This window comes from Pithys albifrons, chromosome 2, assembly GCF_047495875.1.
Source record: "Pithys albifrons albifrons isolate INPA30051 chromosome 2, PitAlb_v1, whole genome shotgun sequence".
Lineage (NCBI taxonomy): Eukaryota > Metazoa > Chordata > Aves > Passeriformes > Thamnophilidae > Pithys > Pithys albifrons.
The window spans coordinates 38,688,759-38,708,784 of record NC_092459.1 but is presented as its reverse complement, the minus strand read 5'-3'; the positions used below and the strand labels follow the sequence as shown (position 1 = coordinate 38,708,784).

General features: G+C 37.2%; 1 protein-coding gene across 1 annotated transcript in view; it reads right to left on the bottom strand.

Moving 5' to 3' along the window:
• FUT9 (fucosyltransferase 9) overlaps positions 1–19,812 on the bottom strand; it is a 103,977-nt gene extending 84,165 nt beyond the window's left edge. Inside the window, exon 1 of the mRNA XM_071548786.1 lies at positions 19,662–19,812. Coding sequence (XP_071404887.1) covers positions 19,662–19,806 — 145 coding nt within the window. The 5' untranslated portion in view covers positions 19,807–19,812. The remainder of the gene's footprint in view (positions 1–19,661) is intronic.
• Between the last annotated feature and the right edge of the window lie 214 nt (positions 19,813–20,026).

Below are 20,026 nucleotides of genomic sequence, written 5' to 3'. Positions count from 1 at the left end.
AGATATCTTCAGCAGCTTTCAGAAGTTTGCTATAATAATTTTGGATTAATTATGTATGATTTCTTTAAATATATGAGATTTATTAGATTTTCTGGAACAAAGAAATAAGTTGAGTCCTGTGATGGGATTCCGGAGTTTGGAAGGTCTTTTTCACCCCACTAGTGGACTCCATACACTGCAGGCCCCCATAGAAATTTGGTGTGGAATTTTTAACTTATCAAACTCTGTGCATGCCTAGAGAACAGCCTTCATTTTAAGTTGGCATTAGTCACTACTTGCAGACATGAAAGATGGATATCTAACTGGAAATTACATGTGGGCCTCTCCCCTGACAGTGCCCACTTCCCTGTTTTCGTAAACAGAAACAACCTGCTTTTAGCATAAAACAGATTTTACTTTTCCCCCTGAAAAAGGGAAATGAGGAATACAAATAAAGCAAGGTAGCTAGTATCCATTAATATTTGAAATAAGTGTCATCTTCTGCATATCTTAAGAGAAAAAAAATGCAGGTTATGATTCTCTTCTCAGAAGCGGGAAAGGCAAGGGGAAAGTGAACTTCCTGCACAGAATGAGGAAGCCTGAGTGAATCTGCCATAAATGATATTGAAATGGACATGACCACTTTTGCTTCCAGTCACACTGGTTTTTTCTTTTTTCTTTTTACCCTCAGAAGGAGATTTTGGATGAAATTTGGGTGAAATTTGCACTTGTACAATTCAGAAATCACACTGCATAAGCCAGGTGTTTTGCACCTATCTCTTAGTAAATCATTGGTCCCTTAGAAATTATGTTAAATGTTGAATTTTTATAGATCTGCTTTCCTTTCTTGTTATTTTTAAAGGTAATTTCTACTTCTCTAACTGGAAACACATTGCTAAATTACTTTTGTAATTCATCCATTGTATTTTCTACAGTTTTTCTGTAGTGGCTGCTGCAGTCTTCAATATTTATTATTTCTTCTCTGTCTTTTCTAATTATAAAATGTTCATTTAATTTATTCCTGTCTCTAATTGTTTTCTTTAAGACCCTTTTCTGGATGAATGTTTTTGCTTTGTTACATGATGCCATTATTTCTAGTCTGTAATAAAACCTTTTAGACCTTACGTCTTATCAAAACATGGAAAGATCATTAAATCACCCACTCTGAATTACAGGTTCACTGTAATTTCTTTCTGATAAAAATCTTTAATCATAGACAGAAAAATCCTCTTGGACATAAAGTCATCATTCATTAACCAAGTTTCTCTTATCTTCTTAAAAAGCAGACAAACCAATTCACAACTTCATAAGACTGGGTTTACAGGGAAATGCTCTTTTCCTGAGGAATTGGCAGTTCAGGCATGTTCATAATCATTCAACTATAGTAAACTTTTAGGAGTCCAAGTTAAACAGTAGAGATCTCAAGTCTTAAACTTGTCTTTATTCATTACAAGTTCTGTTGCTTGAAAAAAAACCCCAAGCTAACTCATACCCACTCCCCCCCGGTGTCTTAAGGACAGATAAAGAGTAAGAAAAGTTGCATTATACTGACACTCTATTTACTTTTCTTCTGTATCTGTCAGCTGAGTTTAAAAGTCTTGGAAAACAGTCTGTGTGAACAGCAAAATAAGTTTTCTCCATTCAAAAGGAACTCATTAAGAAACTGTTTTATTTTTTTAATGATGCTATTTGTATAAGTAAAAAAGGACTAAAGTTAGAGTAAAAAAATGGATTCTTAATCATTATTGCAACAGTTTCACCCAGAAAACAGATGCCTCACATTTAGTATCACAGAAAGAGCTTTTCATATTGCCTCCAAAAATATATGCTGAACTGAGATTAATTACATTCTTAAATAAATAAAAATGATTGCTACTCTAATGAGACAGTAAAATCAAAAGCAGAATAAATGTGAAGTACTGATAAAAAAATAAATTATGCTGACCATACCGAAGCAATTTTCTAAAATTAGCCTTACATATCTAATGATATGCATGCAGTTATATATTATTTGAAATAAATAAATGTATAATCATCATAACTCATTTTCATTCAGCATCACTACAAATCTATATGAAGAAAACCTACCCTTTTAAGTCAATTTATGCATCTGGTCACAGTCATAAAAATAATCTTCATTTCTAAGGACTGAAATTTATTCCTTTTACTGAGAATTAACATATTCTAGAGAATGGACTGATAACTATTTCATGGCTGCAATACACAGAAATCATATTATATGTAATGCAACAATTAAGCCTTTTTAAACAAATCTGACAAATTCCAATTTTGCAACATTTTGGGGATTTTTTTTTTGTTTTGGGGAAAAAATATATTTCCTTAATTAAAAAGTAGTTTAGAAAACAATTTTATTCTGCATGTGTGAACAGTATATGATCAGCATTTCTTTTCACTCTCTTTGAAAACAGGTGTGTATACCAGGATTTGTTCTGTTGTCCCTGTGAAGAAGATCTGTTACTTCAGATCTGCCAAAACTGTTTTGGAAGCCTGCCATGATGTTAGTGAAGGACTGTGAGGTTAAGACTTTTCCCGTTATCTGTGTAGAAAGTTTCCTGTGACAGTTCCCCAGCTGATGAGTGTTTGCAGAGAAGCCTGGAGGGTACCTGGGGAGCTGTGTTGGCTGCTCTGACCCAGCATTAGAACATCATGGATTGTTTCTTTCTCTGGATCCTCCAGCACATCTGTGATGCTCTGACCTTCCACAAGGCAACTGGGTCATACAGAGCAGTGGGAATGCTGCTGTGAGGGTGTTTCTAGGGGCCTGGTACTCATTTTAGGTGTTTGTGAGGCTCCCTAAATGGAAGACTACTAAACTGAAATAACAGGAAAAGTATGAAGCAAAATATGTTACTTTTGATACTATTTGCTGGTGTTAACTGCAAAACACAGCTAAACAATCAAGAAGATAAAACCTTTCAAATATGTATCCAAACTGATTATTTTCTCAGTTATTCTGAGGTCTGATCTCCAGTATGGTTCTTCTGAATCTCATCCAGTGTCACAAGAACTGGCTGTTAAGTGTGGTAACTCAATGCTCAAAATTCTTCAAGGACTTCCTCAATCTTGTACCAGAATTAAAAGGATGAAATCTATCTAAAAGTCTGTATTTGTCTGAATAGGACAAGAGAACAGTGATCCTTGAGTCATGTAGAAGATACCCCCTGTTGGGCTACAAAGTAATAAGGCATAGCATTCAATGAATTGAGGGTCACTGTTTTCAAAATGTAGTTGCCAAAAGGGTAAAAAAAAAAAAAAGTCTGCAAACTAGACTTGATTTTAATGAGACTTCAACAAAAAAACGCAAACAAAAATCAAAACCAGTTTACCTAAAATTCAGTAATATGAATCAAATCTAGCAAACCAAAAGTTTTCCTGCAAATATCAGAATGTAGTATGGAAATAAATTTCAAAACTGAAAATATTATTGCTTGTGGTTATTACCATGAAAAATATGAAAATGCATTAATTTCTACAAATATTAGGTAGATAATATATTTAATCTATTACAGCACAGTGCTGATAATACATGAAGAAAACCCAGATGCTTATGGTGTTACCAGTTCCTAAAACTGGTAAAAAACAATAAATTAAAATTCAGATACAACCTTTTATGATTAATAATAAAAGAAATTACTTAGTAAACATGAAACGTAAGGATAGAACTACTGCTATCTTTTTTTTTTTGGCAAAACTCAAACAAGAACCTTTCCTGTGAAAGTGGGTAATCATCAGATACAGAAGATATCAGTGCCTTCTCTGTCCATATGGAGGGCTCAGAATGAATGTTGGCAGCACCCAGGCAAGGACCTGAGTATTTTCCAAGGGAAAGTGATGGTCAGAGGAACAGGTTCCAATAAGTGACATGTGCTCATGTGCAGACCTTTAGCTCTTTGTAATACGGATTTAGCTCTCAAAACTGCAGTAGAAAAGTGTACATGCCTAGTATTCTGCCCCCTGCCCCACTATTTTTGTTAGTTTAGCACTCAATGATTCAGATACCTTTCTCCCATTACTTTCTTGAGTTATAATTTAAATCTGCATCCACTCATGCTTATCAAAGCTTTTAGCAACTTCTGCTGGAGAAAACACAGATGAAAATACTTGGCCATCTTGGAACAGAGTAGAATAAGTGAGATGAATGAAGCAGTAACACACAAAGAGTAAGACCTAATGAGCAAGTAAAATATGCAGAAAATCAAAGGCCTAGTGTAGACCATTATGTTTATCAGAAAAAGCAGATGCTCGGGGAAAGCTGCAGCTGATGGCATCAAATCATAGTGAGTCAGCATTACCAGTTCCCCACACCCTATCCCATAACAGAAAAACATACAGACTGACTGAAGATTTGAGTGTAAGGCTTATCTTCAGTTTTGAAGCAAGATGAACAGTCAAGGGGACTAGTACTTTGTGAAAGATTATAATTATAGCATTAGATATTTCCATGCTGATTACTCACCCTGATTTATATTCCTGCTGGTGAGAAGGCACACTTGATGTCAATAGTACTACCTGCCTAAGTACATGACCATCAATGTATGGGTGGTAAATTAGGATTAAGATTCACCAAGTTTAAGATAGTTCAAACTATGTATCAAAAAGATAATATCTTAACAGCTCCCCCCTGAAAACTACTCTGTGTAGAAACGAAGTGGTTTTATTCCTGCTGGCCTTATGTTTGTTTGTTTGTTTGTTTTTTGTTTTATCAGGAGTAAAACTTCTATAAACCCAAAAGAAAGAAAAAGTTGCCCTTATTTCTGCACAACTTCATAGTTCTCAAAAGGGGTGTGAAAAAACTACTTAAATATTTGTGAAATGATACACAGACTATGTGAAAAGTACGAAAGTCTCTTGTCTCATTTTTGAAGCACAATTTTATCCAACTTCAGTGGATTCACTCAAACTTGTCAGTCTCTGGGCTCCATTTGAACTGTCCCACTGGTACAGATTTTTTTGAAGAACTGACAAAAGTGCTTAAAAATTGAACTCAAATCATATGACACTATGAGATGTGCTCAAAAATTATGTGATTCAAAAAGACAGACACATGAATGCTTTAAAAATAAGCTTTACTCTTTCAGTTTGGTTTGATTTCTTTGTTTTGTTTACCTACGGGATGTATTATGAAGATATCATGTACGCTCATGATATCTAAAAAACAAAGATTTGGAAACACATCATCCTTCATCATCCTCTAGTTACAGATATGATTAACTTCATTAACTTCCACCTACACTCATCATCCTGTCAGCTGAAAGTTCTAATGTCTGTGATCCAGAAGTTCAATTGCTCACATTAGTGTACGCTCATATAATTTGCTCATGATTTGTTTCAGGGTTAAACCTCTAGTCTAACCTAAATATTTTAAATAGTATCTGTTTGCTACTGTAACTGAGAAGACAATAGTATACTGCTATTGTGTATATTTCTAGCTTTCTCTCTCTTTTTTTTTCTTTTTATTTTCCTTTTCTGTCTAATGGCATTTGAGATTTTCATGCAATGATCTAATTTTCTAGGTTGGAACATTAAGAGAAAAAAAAAATTATAGCACATATCACAAAATAAGATTAGGTATCTCCAGCCCTTCTCAGGCCCATAAGCAGTAGGGAAACTAAGCAGTGAATTTGTAAGAGTAAAGTGAATGTAAAGATAGTGCTGCTTTAAAACCAGTTTTAGTTCCCTTATTTTGTGTGCCTTGTTACTTTTACCTCAAAAGATACCAGTGTATATATCAAAGAATTAAAATCAACTTTCTGCAACAAGAAGACAAAGCTGGATCTCAAACCTACTGTTCCATGCTTTTCTCATGGAGCAAAAGCAACTTAGGGAAGTAAAACAAGTTCAAATGCTCATGCTGTCCTGAGAGTTCTCAGGAAAGCGCACTAGCAATTCCCTCCCAGCAGCTCAGCTCCCAAGTCATGTCTGCTGAAAATGACAGTCAAAAAATTAGTTTAACCCTATGTATAAAGGCTTAGGAATTCCTTATACATAGATTGTAATTTCCCAACATAGATGTACTTTTATGTGAAACAACACAGACTAATACTTGTGAAAAAGACTAGTAAACCAAAATGGAGAGCAGTCTCCATCCTTATATAAAGATGTTTCTCTTGGCAAGCACAAATTTCATTTTACCCAGTCAAAATACTGTTTCTTATAAAACCTTATGTAGCACTAATACTACAGGGTCTAACCTAAATGACATTTATTCATTCAGCTGGGAAAATGACAGTAACTGTACAGAAAGCCAGACATGCTTTTCAGGCCTTAAAAAAAGATTAGTTTTATCCTCCACAGTCTTGCAGTTCTAAAAGAAGTATCGACATGTCATGAACAGCATCTGAAAATCTTCTGTAGAATGATACTGTGAGTATTTATTGCAAAATTTAGGTTGTGTATCTTTTTTATTTAAGAATAAAGAATGACACACATTTGTCTAAGAGCATTCAGCTTGAATTCATTCACAAAAATTAATGAAAAGACTTTTATGTAATTAAATTAAGTTGCACTACTCCTCCAGAACTGAGTATCTCACTTTTTCCTGCTCAACCCTTGCTTAATATAGATGTACATACATATAGAAATCAGAGGGTAAAGGAACGATTGCATTGCTTTTCAAGAGAGCATATACTGTGTAACAGCAAATAGCTTGTACAAGGTGTCTAAGCTTGCTGAATATTTGTGATGGTCTGTTCAAAACCAAGTAGAAAACTGAAAGAATGTGCTAATCTGGAAGAAACCTGCTAAATATGTAGACTTTTCTACTAGTCTATTCGCTATAAACAAATTTCAAATAAATTTGTATATTCTGACAGTGAATTAAGCTGATTTCAGCAGCATTTCTTAACTCAGTGTGCAGTGCTGCATGAACACAGCTGTGCTGCTCTACAATAGCTTCTATGCTGCCAGCTCAGGTATTTCTGAACCATACTCCTCCATTTTCCCAACTGCAGGAATAGCACAGCTTGCTCATCTGGCCTCTTTCCTGCTCTCTACACATAACCCAAGTCAACCACAGATGATGACAGTGGAAATCAAAACTCTTAGAGAAATATAATTTATAGTCTTAAATACTGCCATCATATTTTCAAGTATGAATGCCTAGTTCAACTTGAATAAATCATATTTTAAGGACTTCAGCAAATCAGTTTTACTGCTACAGAAACATATGGAAAGTAAAATGTAAAAACTAGATTTGGTTATCATGTTTGTACATAGTTGCTTTCAAGGACACAGGAGCCATGAAAAGTTAAAAATCATAAAGAGCAGGAGCAACAAAGGACTGGTAAAGTAAAGATCTTTCTGAGTCTGTCAAAAATAAGTATCTATGGGAAGTGATATTTGCTGTCATTGGAAGACTAACTTTCTGAACTAAAACATTTTTTCTACTCCTTTGGACATTAAATTATTTTATGCTTTTGCCACAAACCTGAATATCTTTTAACAACAAATGGAGACAAAGTGGTGAAGTAATGTTGGAAAGCTATGTTATCACTCACTGTAATGTATGTCTTACGTGAAAGGAGACAGACTTTTAGTTCCACAATCTGGATACTAAGCACTAGCTTTAAAACATTAAATTTACCAAATGTTTCCCTTATTAGTGCCTTTTTGTATTTCTAAAGGTTTCTAAATATTCCTTTTTTAATGCCCTAAAATGAAGTGTAAAGTCTATCAAGAGATGCAGTTGCCACTTTGGACAATATCAAGTTGAGCACATCAGACACCACTAACACTTTCCAGCCCTCACACAACTCAGCACAGTATGTCCAAGCTCATGGTGCTCATGCAGCAGCTCCCTCAAGCCCTAATTCTGCCAAAGTTCTTGGACTGCAACTTGCTTGTGAGAGGTAGTAGTCTCACGCCACAGAGAGAACCAATATATTTTCTGAGAACATGCTTGGCAGTGCAGATGTTACATACATGAGGAAAAAAATTTTAAAAAAGCAAGAAGCAAGACTCTCTGAGACCACATAAAATTAAATTCTTTCTTGGGAAACAGACAACCACAATTCATCTGATCTATAGAGAGTATTAGACTTAAGGCTGTCTGCCTCCCAGGAGGTTCCCATTAACCAGAAAGTACTTGTTATCTGACAAGACAACTTTTTAATTTTCCCCTCTTGGAACTGTTCAGTTTGATTTAAATATTTATTCAGCCAAATAGCAAGCAATTGACTCCACAGACTAATGCTAGTCTGCTCTTCTGTGAAGAAAGGGGGTCAGGTTTAAGTTCCTGCTCCATTAGCTATTTAATCAATTATCCAAATTGGCAAGGTTTCAAGGGGAGAAAGTCACTAACTTCATCCCAAAATAACCATTCAGTCAGTAGTTAGGGCACATTTCTCACTTGAAAGTCCCTGTGAGTGAAATTTTTTCTCACCTCAGGAGTATGGGCATGTTTTTAAAAGGTCATCCACCTCAATGGTAAGTGCTCTAATTACTGTGTATTTGGGCATCAATTAGCAGCATGTTCTAATAACTTTGGAGAGAAGGTAGATTTAGCTTATATGTTTATTTTCAGGGGACAGTAGAAACTTCTCCAGTGTGTTAAAGTGTAGGCTCTATGTGTATTACTGTTCCACCATACTTCCTCGAAGCTATCCTTCCTCCTACTTGCTGATTTCTGTGGTTACCTCTCTTACCCACCTGTCTCCTATGCCTTGCACTGGAAGCCTAACTCAGGGTAAAGTCTTCATAAACAAAGCACCTGTCAGTTAGACATTGCAGTGTTTGATGGTTGCATCCAAAAAGGTGTTTGGTTGCTAAAAGGCAGAGCAATTCAGTACATCACTTTTGGAGTCGTGTCCTCATGTTAGATGAAGCATCCATATTTAAGTGTTTATGAAGTGGATAGGCAAACACCAGGAAGGTAAGTGGCACAGATTGGGTAGTGGGAAACCCAGAGAACTATATAATGTCATGGCACTGAAAAGGTAGTTTGATACAAAGGGAAATGTTAATCATAAAGTCTGTTTTAAATTTTACCCAGACAGGAGTTAAGCACCATGTGTAAGTTTAGAAGGATGTGCGTCTACCTGATCAGGCTTCAGAGTTTTTTAGCAAAGTAGACATTTTTTTTAATAATTATTCTTAGAAACTGGAGGGAAAACAACAAGAAAGGGAATAAAGCTTTCTTTTAAAATAAAAACAGAAGAGATGTGCTGGTACTGTCCTAAAAACACTAGGATTACATTTTCTAGCTAAAATGTTGGCAGTCTGAGTTCAAATCTGCTGATTCCGTGCTCTGGCTATGGCACTGTAACCTACTATTCCCAAAGACTGTTCTGAGGTAAAACACTGGCCACACTTGTAGGAACCATGCCACTACAGGGTCAGAATGAGGGGAAAAAGTACTCGCCCACACAAGGTGAATTACTCTTTAGCCTAGTGCCTCACACAGCTGATCAAGGAACCAGTAGCAGATTGCAGTACTTATTCCATGAGCCAGAACAATGAAATATTTACACAGTTCTTGAACTTATTCTGCCTTCAGAAGACAAGGTTCTTCTGATGACACAGGCAAATAAAAATTTTAAGACTAAAAACTGAGCTGGGAATGTGAAATTTCAGGGCAAAGTGGTGGTTTCTTGTTGAGAAGCTAGGAGACTGCCATTTGACCAGGAAAAGTAGTGTGGGTTTGCAGTGAGTCCTGATTACCATACATTGCTTTGGCTTGCAAAGCAGCCTGGGTATGCATGGATTCAATTTCATGGATTCAAGTAAATTCGAAACTCTGCTTATAGTCTGTAGCAAATGTACTATAAACTGCAGTGGGGACAAAAGGATCTCAACTCATTAGTCCTTCAAGTAGCCTTAAACTACACTCAGGGTAATAAGATTTGGTCTGAAACAACAAACTGGATTCAGAATTGGTAAAACATATTGATCACTTACTTAAATATAAGGACCTCTACACCAGATGCTTTGATCTACTGCTCTGCTCCTATTGTGCTGAATTGGTTGCTAATACAGACAAGAGCATCCAACTCACATTTCTGCCACCTAAACCCTCAACAGAACTGTAAGTCTCTGTATGGATTTTGCCTTTGTTCACCACAGATAAGTTTTAGTGCAAACTTCAAATTTCCTCCCCTTCCCCTCCCCCCGCAAGTAAAAGAATGTTTCAATAATTAAGAAGGGATTAAGAAGGGATAATTAGGGAAATGATACAAAGGCCAAGATGGAAATTAAGAATTGAAATAAAGCAAATACAAGGAATAAAATGCACGAAGAAAGTTTCTGAGAAGTTAATGAATGATCAGTAATGACTAAGAGGGAACAAACCAGAAAGGAAAACAGGTGGCAATGAAGCAGGAGGAAAATACTATTTAGGAGCAATACTTTGTAGAAAGCTTAAAAATATGCACATACTAGTAGACAGTATAGTTTGCTATCTAAACTGATCAGTGACTATCTTCTCAAGTCTATACCAGCCTTTTCTCATTGCTGCTGAAATAGCCAGTGATTATCACATTTTGCCTTCTCTTCATGGCATCAAAATTCTTGCCCACATTTTGGGGAAAATCTGTGCTAAACCAATTTTGTACTATACAAGGAAGTGTGTCTGGAGACTGAGAACACAGTGCCTTGGCTTCCATTTGTAGCTGTGCATCTCTGACCTTCAGGGGTGGATAATTCTGGAGTCATTTCTTCTACTTACCAGAAAACTATAGATAATCCATTACCATTATACAGCATTAAGCAGTTACAAAAATGGAGCACAAACATCAAAATTACTTATTCTATAACAACCCAATGAAAGGAACAAATATCTGCATAGTAATGTGAGCAAATAGAATTAAAAATTAGGCCAATCAAACAAAGTTCAAGAAAAGAGATCAATTCATAAATTCCCCCCCAGGGATTTGCTCCACTGGGGGGGGGAGGGGGGGGGGGGGGGGGGGGGGCAGAGGGGAGTTGGTGGGGGAAGCAAAGAGTTTCAGAGAGAAGATTTTAACCATGTAGGGTGCCTGAGGAGCTCAGCTGCTATTGTGGATGAGAAAGAAAAGGAGTATATATGTGTGTGTGCATATGTATGTATTTATATGCATATTACATATTTATATATATAGATATATTATATATGCATATATGCTTATATTTATGCTTATATATAAATACCGTAAAAGAATTATATGGTTAAGACACAGTGATTCTGTTCAGTAGATCAGACTGTTGCCTTTATATATGTTAACACAGAAAACTGCAGGTTTTCCCAGTAATATCCAATAGGATGCCATAAACTTCTTGTAGATCTAGAGCTGCATGAAAGTTTTTTCAGGGGATAATGAAAGACAATTTGATAATTTCACACCAAAACATCTCTGGGAATTGGACGTATTTCAAGAAAACTCAAGTTTCTGTTCTGAAATACCTTTCCACGGCAGTGTCTTTTTCATAATAAAAATTAAATAATTATAATCAATCTTTTAAATTGTCTTTTTCATAATAAAAATTAATAAAAATCAATATTTTAAATTTATCTACAACTAGATTGACCTAAAGCAACAGACTCTACTTCTGTTCTTTTACTAAATTGAGTTCATTCATTCATACTGTAGTTTACATGTACACACACATAGCAACCACCTTCCTATCTATTTCACTGATTGCATGAAATTAAATTATTCTTAAGCTCATGTGGGATACTATCAACTGTGTAAAAATTCTCCACCTTGAGTTTCATAGCTGTTGGATTTCACTCCAATGTGCCAGCAACTTGGAATTCATTCCTGTTGAATATTGGTACCACTTGCCATGCAAGGCTTAAACTTTTATTGTCTGGAAAGATCTAACCCTAGATGTGATTATTATTGTTAATTTTGGGTTTTGGTTATGATTGCTTTAAAAATACAGATACTGTCATCAGCTTGCACTTGCCTTCCCCTAGGATGCCTGTGGAAAGAAGACTTTTCATCTCAATGGGACCTTAAGGAAGCAAACTTCACCTAGTTATGTGGATTTTAATTGCGAAAATATTTTAAATCTTATTTTCAATTTTTCTCATTGCTTTCCTCTTAAATATTCTTTACTGTGAATCTCAAATACTACCAGCTTGCTGTAGGTGGGCATGTGGGCTGGTGTGAAGGCCCAGCAGGTCAGGAATCTATGTACAGAGCACTGAGGCTCAGCGAGGTCAAGTCATTGAGAAGCTCAGCTGTGTGCCCTGGGAAGCTCTGTGGAGGAGGCAGCGGGTCATTCCTTTGCTCCCCAGGCACACTGCTGTGCAGAAAGGGTAGCTGGTGAGCATTTGTAGGAGAGGCAGGGAGACCATCCAAGAAACAAAGTTCAATCCCTTCCCTGAGTTCCTAACTTGCTATGTCTTAGCATAGCTGGTTGAGGTGAATGTTGTTTGTGGCAAACATTCTCACTTGAAACTCTCCTAGTTATTTCAAGTTCTAAATGGCATTTATTGGATAATACTGCATTTTCTTTCTCCATTCATCTATATGTGGTTGCTAAAAAAATCTTTTTTTAAGTCTGGTAGTTGCAATAAACTAATTAGCATTTGTGTCAGAGCAATCTTACTCATTATTTTTAAACATTGGCCTTTAAACTATGGGTATTCAGAACTGCTGAATAACAGTCTTAAGCAGCTAGTTTGTGCAAATCTTCTATTGTCAGCATAAATAAAACAAAATTGGTATTGCCTAGGTTGATAGCCTTGGCTGATAAATTTTATTTCAAGCATAACACACAGGCAAAAACTTGATTGATATCTAAATGTAGTTTGATGCCCTCTCATTCCATTGAAATGCAATACTCAGCAATAGTAACCATAAAATATTTCCCATTTCAAATTCTTAATTTTGAAATTTTATGTTTTTCTGTTTTTCAAATTAAATTAGGGATCTTCTATTTTTGATCCATACTAATGTCAATGTTCATTTCAAAGTGTGAATTATTTCTATTGAAAAATAAGCTTGATGGAGAATTCCAAACCAGTTTCTATGGCTGGTTCTACCCTTTCCCTCTCAGCCAAGACTCACTGCTTTGCCAAAGAATAGCAAGGACTCAATTCTGACAAAAGTCAAAGTACTTGTCATATGAGTAACTTGATGCACATAATTAGCCAGTTTCTTGGAATACACACACTCCTCGAACTCTGCATCTACACAGACAATATAAGAATTGATGCCTTCATCCAGCACAACCTTGATTTTAAGAAAGGTGTTTCTTCTCTTGTTTAAGCCACCAAAAAAACCTTGCTGAAATCTTATTCTGTCAGAATATGTAGTACAAACTAAAATCACTATGCTCCCCTACACTGAAATAATTTCACTAAAGTTTTAGTTTTAAAAAAATCCCTCTAAATAATACTTTTTTTTCTGATATGTTGGTATGTTTACTACAATATTTTACATTTCAGTCTATCAAAATACAATTTGCAAAGAGACTGGTTTTTTTGAGGACTTCTAAATTTTTATCTTTCATTTCAAAAGGTGATAACTGAAATTTAAAAAACCTTTGAAATGTCACCCTGATAAACAGAGTTTTTATTGCTTTATGAGCCTGCTTCACCCCGTGGTGTCTGGCATGGTCTATTTGCCACCTGCATCCATCTGTCCTTGATTTGTAATCCACTCTGGGTACTGCTGTTGATACCTGACTTCATAAGATCTGGTGACTCATTTGAAGAAAGTCTTTGAATATACAGGAAGTTAATGATGCTTAATTTTAAAAAAGCTATTTAAAAATATTTTGAACTCCTATTCTGCATTTCCATCTGGGGTGAAAAAGTGAGTGAAGAAAAGCTGCAAGAGGAACTGTGGGCAAATGACAAAAATGTAAACAAGATACTCAGCTCAGTCATTACTTGATCATAACTATGGTGAGATTTCATTCTAAGTAGTTCAAATCTTCAACTTGAATCATAGTTCAAATCAGTAAAAAAGATACCAAATATTAAATGATTCTATTTAATCTTGGACTAGATTCATGCTTTTTAGTTATTTCCTTAAAGAATATTTAAGCATCCCTCACTCTTGAACATTAAAGCAAACTAATCAACAATCAAATATAAGTTATGCAAAACTGGATAGCATTTTTTGATAATCACAAGAAGTGCACATCTGTCATTTTTTCAGACTTTTAATTTGCACATTTTAATAGGACAAATTATGATTAATCTTGTAGTGCTTGCTAGATGGGTTGTGAAGTAAGTTGATATAGAAAGTGCAGAAAATATTTTCTAGGATTGTTATATTAGTTAAATAAAGCAAAAATAAATGCTCTAAACAAATATAAATTAAAATTCCCCAATCTTTCATATTTTAAAAAGCCCACAGTCATTGCCTCAGTGAGTGAAATAATTCTGAAGGAAGCATATGTTTTATGTCATCATGACCTTCAAAGTTTAGACCTTATAGAGTTCTGTCTCTCACCGCCTCTCAACTAACACTGGAATGGGAAAACAGGCTTTCCTGCGCTTTCAGCTTTAACACACTTTGTCAGTCTGAAATTTCTGTAGTTGCTGTCCCGGACAAACTAAAAGGAAGAAGACATCCGCAGAAATGACAAGAGGCTTTTGAATACCTGGATTATCAATTAAATATTAATTTTCAGTGTTGGTGGCTTTCCTTAGTTCAGTAGCATTACTTACACAGTAGGTTTAGACTGTAGTATAAAACAATTACAGTAGTTTTAGGCTGATTTGTTTTTCCAAAAGAGTAATAGGCTTAAATTAGACAAAATATTTTACATAAAAAATCAATTATAAATTATGGATGTTTATTTCATTTACCTTTTTACATTTATGCATTTATTTCATCTGTTAGTGGCAGATATTGGGGGCAGGGGGAAAAACCTACACTTCAAACATTAGTGTTAGAATGTTTCAATTTAGCCAGGTGTGGGAGTGAAAGGTTAAATCATAGTCTACTGTTAGATGAAAAACACAGCTTTATGTGTTAAAGAAATACCAACAAACTATAAAACTGTTTGCTCATGGATTAGTTATGTATTTCTGAACCTGGCAACATGAACTTAACAGTATCTCTACAAAATCAGGGGGAAAAAAAGTGTTAAAGCATTTTTTAGGAAAGAAAAATATTTGTATATTATTAATTTCTCTCTGCTTCAGTTTCTGAAATACAAATAAGTATTTCCAGCAAGATATCCTTGAAGAACTAAATGTCTCAGGGGATTGGTAATCACATTTTTGGAGCCTTTCACCTCTAGTTCACTGATTCAAATACAGGCAACATACAGTAGTGACGGAAAATCATTGAGATTTGAAAGCTGGTTTGTGACCTGTGTGTAATGAACTGGTATTTCTCTCCATTTCTTAGAGGATCTTGAAAAAGCCCTTGGCGCTTCTGAAAGCACCAATGCTGAGCTTCTCGCGCAATCCATTGAGGTGCCCATGGAGTCACAACCAGGGATGGTTTCCTTGAGGATGACAGAGGCTGAGACTATCAATTAAAACCTCATTCCAGACAAATTTCCTCAGTTCATTGACCACTTGGAGCAAATTGGTCCTTAGCTGTCTGGAAGATCTTGGTGGGCAAACCCTTTCCCCATGTCAAATAGCCAGCCTAGCTGGGCTGCAATGACAGCTCATTCTGGGATCACCACACTGCCCTGTTCCTTCCTGGGTTCCACAAAGGCTGGGTGAAAACAGAGTTTTATTTTCCATTTCTGCCAATCTGGTACTTTTCATTAGCATTAAATATACTTAATTTAGGAGGAAAACCAGCAGAAAGATGTTACAGAAATTCCTATTTTTTGAAGACAACAGTGGTTTAATCTCTTTCTTTAGACAGAGGTACATACCTAGTTAGGAACACTTAATAAAATGTCCTTTGTCAAGATCATACCTACCACATTCTGGAAAATCTCTCTGACAATAATTTTTCTCATCAGTTACAAATTATCTCAGTTCTATGTTTGCCTTGTGAAGGCTTTAAATTATCTCTTTAGTGATCTCATCTTCTTTACATTAGGGACTTATATTCACAAAAATCATATACATTTTTATGAAAATAAATGCCTTTTTTTCTGAACATATAATATGCTGTATTAGGAGTTTCCTCGGAGGAAAGAAATGAATCTGTCTTCATTAATCACTAAATGTAACAGGCAGAAATTAAAACATTTGGATGTCATGTCAGCTATATACATTGTATTCTATGATGTCACATTTGATTTTCTTTTTTTTATAACTTTGACAGCATCATATTAAAAATTTGATTGCACAATGACAGTTCAGGCATTGAATTATTCAGCTTATGAGTGCACACTTTCAGAAAGACTGTTTTGTATTTCTTGCCACTACTGAAAAACTGACCAAAAAAATGTAAAAAGAAAAAGAAAATGGTTACTAGTAACTAATTAATAACTCAAGCTTGGCAAAGGTAACCTCATTTTAATAGAATATCACACAAAATTAAAATCAAATTAAATATAACAGGCAGCATATTTCAAAAGTCACTTGAAACTTTATTCTCAGGATGACATTTTGGTCCCAGAGAAATAGAATCCAATTAATTTTCAGTGAAGCCAGGACTTACTTCTAAGTGAAGAAAACCCATGTATTTCTAATCTGGTTTTAGTAACTATCACCCTAAATTATTTTGCTACTTAGTTGAATTACCCTTCCTTTCTCTTAGCATATGCTCAAGCTATCAATGCTTATGGAATTCAATGGGGCTCTTTCCATCTGACTCCCAAAAGCAATCTCCTTAAAACTGGAGTCTCTTGGGTAATTTTAGCCATAGTCTTTCAGAGTTCATACTGTGCTTTTTCCTATGACAACAGTTTTTGACAGGTTTTTTGTTCCATTTTACCTCTGTCTAGTGACACATAAGTACAACCTGCAGGTTCATTTGAATCAAATTACTTCAGTTGTAACCCTTTTCAGAGTGTCCAAATTTGTCTTTTCTTCATTTACAACCTAAGGTTATTTTAAGTCACTAAGGATATTTTTAAATCATTAAGATAGAAACATCTACTCTCCACGTTGATTAAATTCATCTAGCCCTTTCATATCAGAACCTTAAAATAAATAATACCATTTTAAGAAACATGCTATTTCCATCCCTTAATATGAAATTTTAGTGGTATCAGGTGTGAAAACATCACTCAAAGTCCAAACTTTTTTCCAGTAAATGTGGCTATTATCTGGTCACAATAAAGTTGCCCCAAGCAATACATGTATTATTTCCCACCAGAATCACCTCAGCTGAGCTGTCTGAGAAGGTAAGAACTACAGGCCTGAGCACTGCTTGAAATGGTAAAGTGTGGAATATTCCATATGAGACAAAAAATAAATACTTCCGGCTATGACAATGGGGAAAAATACAAATAATCTTTTCATGTCCTGATTCCTCAAAAATGGTTTGCAGAGATGTCTTTGAATCTGCTCACAGCAGTGACTATAGAGAATCTCATACTACTTTTGCTGGGATCAGAATTATGACCACAGTTATACAAACAAATGTGCTTGCACTCCCTTGGAAATATCTGATGGTTATGCAAAAGTTTAGGCCATCATTAAATATATATATTTTGCTTCATATAGATATATATATATATATACTCATCTCTCTCTCTTCCAGCATCTCTAAATTCCAACTTGAAGATAAAAAGAATGCCTGTTTTCATTGCAAGCAATGAAAATTAGTTACGGATCACTTACACTACAATATTTTAGTTCACTTATTTAACCTGAATCTAGCCTGTTTCAACTCATAAATCACCCCAGGACAACATTTTCTTTTTATTCTTAAGTGAACAATTACACATTCATGTTGCTTTTCTAATGACAAGCCAAACATTTCAAAATGTACAACTGGAAGCAAGATACCACAATTCAGTAACATTTCATTCTGCAATATCAATATCAGTCTACAAGTACTATGACAGAAATAAAAATATGTGAACTACCAGGACAGGAACTTCTGTCCTTATCATTTACTCCATCTCTGCCCAAGTGAACTCTGGTTGAAGACAACAAATGGTACCTATACAAGTGCAGAGTAAAAACTGCAAAGTAATACAGCCCTTTGTAAATTTCATATGTTTTTGACCTCCATCCTCATCAAAGGTTTCATGGTTTAGACACTTTTAAAAAAAAACTGGCTAAACTGAAATAAAAATCAGTGTTTCCCTTACAACTATATGTATTTTGACTGAGAATAGGCTGATCATTGAAGGTGACATAGAAACTTACTTCCTAAATAACCTTTACATCTTATTGAGACTGTCATCAGCTGTCTCAGGTTAGATGTGCTGAAACCATTCTGATGAGTCTCATACAGATTCCTCTCTGTATTGCAAGAAGAAAACTCATCATCCTATGACCTATACAGAAAAGTATATCAACAAAATTGCAAGCTTTCCTTTTTTGTGGATGCTCCTTGCATCCCTTCACGCAGTGTAATGCAGGACTGAGAAATTCTCTATAAATAAGAAAGAATACTATGAAAAAGTATAAGTGAAATATGAAAAATCACAAGGCGAAACAGAGGAAAAATTCCAACAAAATTTAACAAAAAGTAGCAATTGAGAGGGGGGAGGAAAAAAAGATATTTTTCAGTCATAAGTGTTATCACAGCACCAGCTTCTGGAGAAGGGACTGAAGATTTACTGTAAATCTTATGTTCTTACTTGTTGGTTATTTGGCAAAGAGGCAAGAGGTTGCTTGTTTTTCTTGGTTTTGTTTTTGTTTGGGTTTTTTGTTTGTTTGTTTTGTTTAAGGCAGCTTCCAGGTCTTTAACAATACCCTGTGCCAGAGATATAAAATAAAAGAAGCGGGGAATGCTGCTGCCATAACAACCTTCCACAGGGAACTATTGGGATACAGATAGTTACTATACCAGCTACCATCAGCCTTGTGTATCATGACATATAAAAACCAGAAAACCCTTTTCAGCCACAGCATCCCGTCCTTTGCATTGTCGGCACTGGTCAGCAAAAGCAGAACAAGCACAGAATTCTAGCCCCCCGTCACCACTTTATTTATTTATTTATTTTACTGTGGGGAGCGTTAGAAAAGTCCCTTTTGAGAACCGAGTCCTGCCCGAAGCCGCCCACCGTCCCCCGAGAAGGGCCGCGCTCCGCTGCACCCCGCGGCCGCGGGAGCGGGAGTGGGAGCGAGATCGGGACCCTCCGCCACTTCCCTCCGGGGTGACTCGGGGGAACCAGCCAATTCTGCTAAGCTGGGTCTTGCCTCCCCACATTCGAAAGCTCCCTTGCAAAAGTTAAGGCGCTGCCCTCTCCCCGAGCCGCCTCGGGTGCTGGGGGGAAGGGAGATGCAGGCAATTGGGGGTCAGGGATGTCCTGGCTCCAGCTGGGGAGTGGGGCTGTCGGGGTGTCTGTTTTACGCTTCTGTGGGTCTGCGAGATCCCCGTGGGAATGGGTAGCAGTGCCCGGGAGGGGCAGCAGGGTGGGAGCCCCTTTCCCCGCATCCCGACGGATCCGCACGGACACCGCTGCTGCCCCGCGGACCTTCCGCACCCGTGGAGACGGCAAGATCGCGGGCCGGGACCCTCCGTTCCCCCGGGGACGGAGGTGATCGCCGTGCCCTCCCCCGCGACCCGCCCTGCTCTCCCAGCGCTCATCCCCGGGGCCGCTCCGGGATGGGGGTCGCGGGGGCAGGAAGCGGGGGGAATGCACGGCAGGTGCTATTCGGGGTGGGGGCGCAGGGCCCGCTGACTCACCCGTCCGAGGCTGGGGCTGCGGGTGGCGCGGCGGCGGCGCTGCCCCCGATACGCGGGGGGCGGCGGGGCAGGAGCAGCAGCGGGCGCGGTAGCAGGGGGGAGCGGTAGGGCCCGGACTGCTCCTGGGCGCGCTCTCGCTGCCCATCCCCGGCGCTGCCGCCGCCGCCGGAGGAGGATGCGAGGGAGACTCAGCCCCGGGCGCGGGCACGCGCAGCGGCGGAGCGGGGAAGGGGGGGACCAGGAGCGGCGCGGGGGCGCGCAGCGGAGGGGGAGCAGCTGGAAAGCGCGGCGCTCGCTCCTGCAGCCCTCTGGCCCTCAGCTTTTCCATCCTTTCGTCCCTCAGCCCTCATTTTCTCATTCTTCTA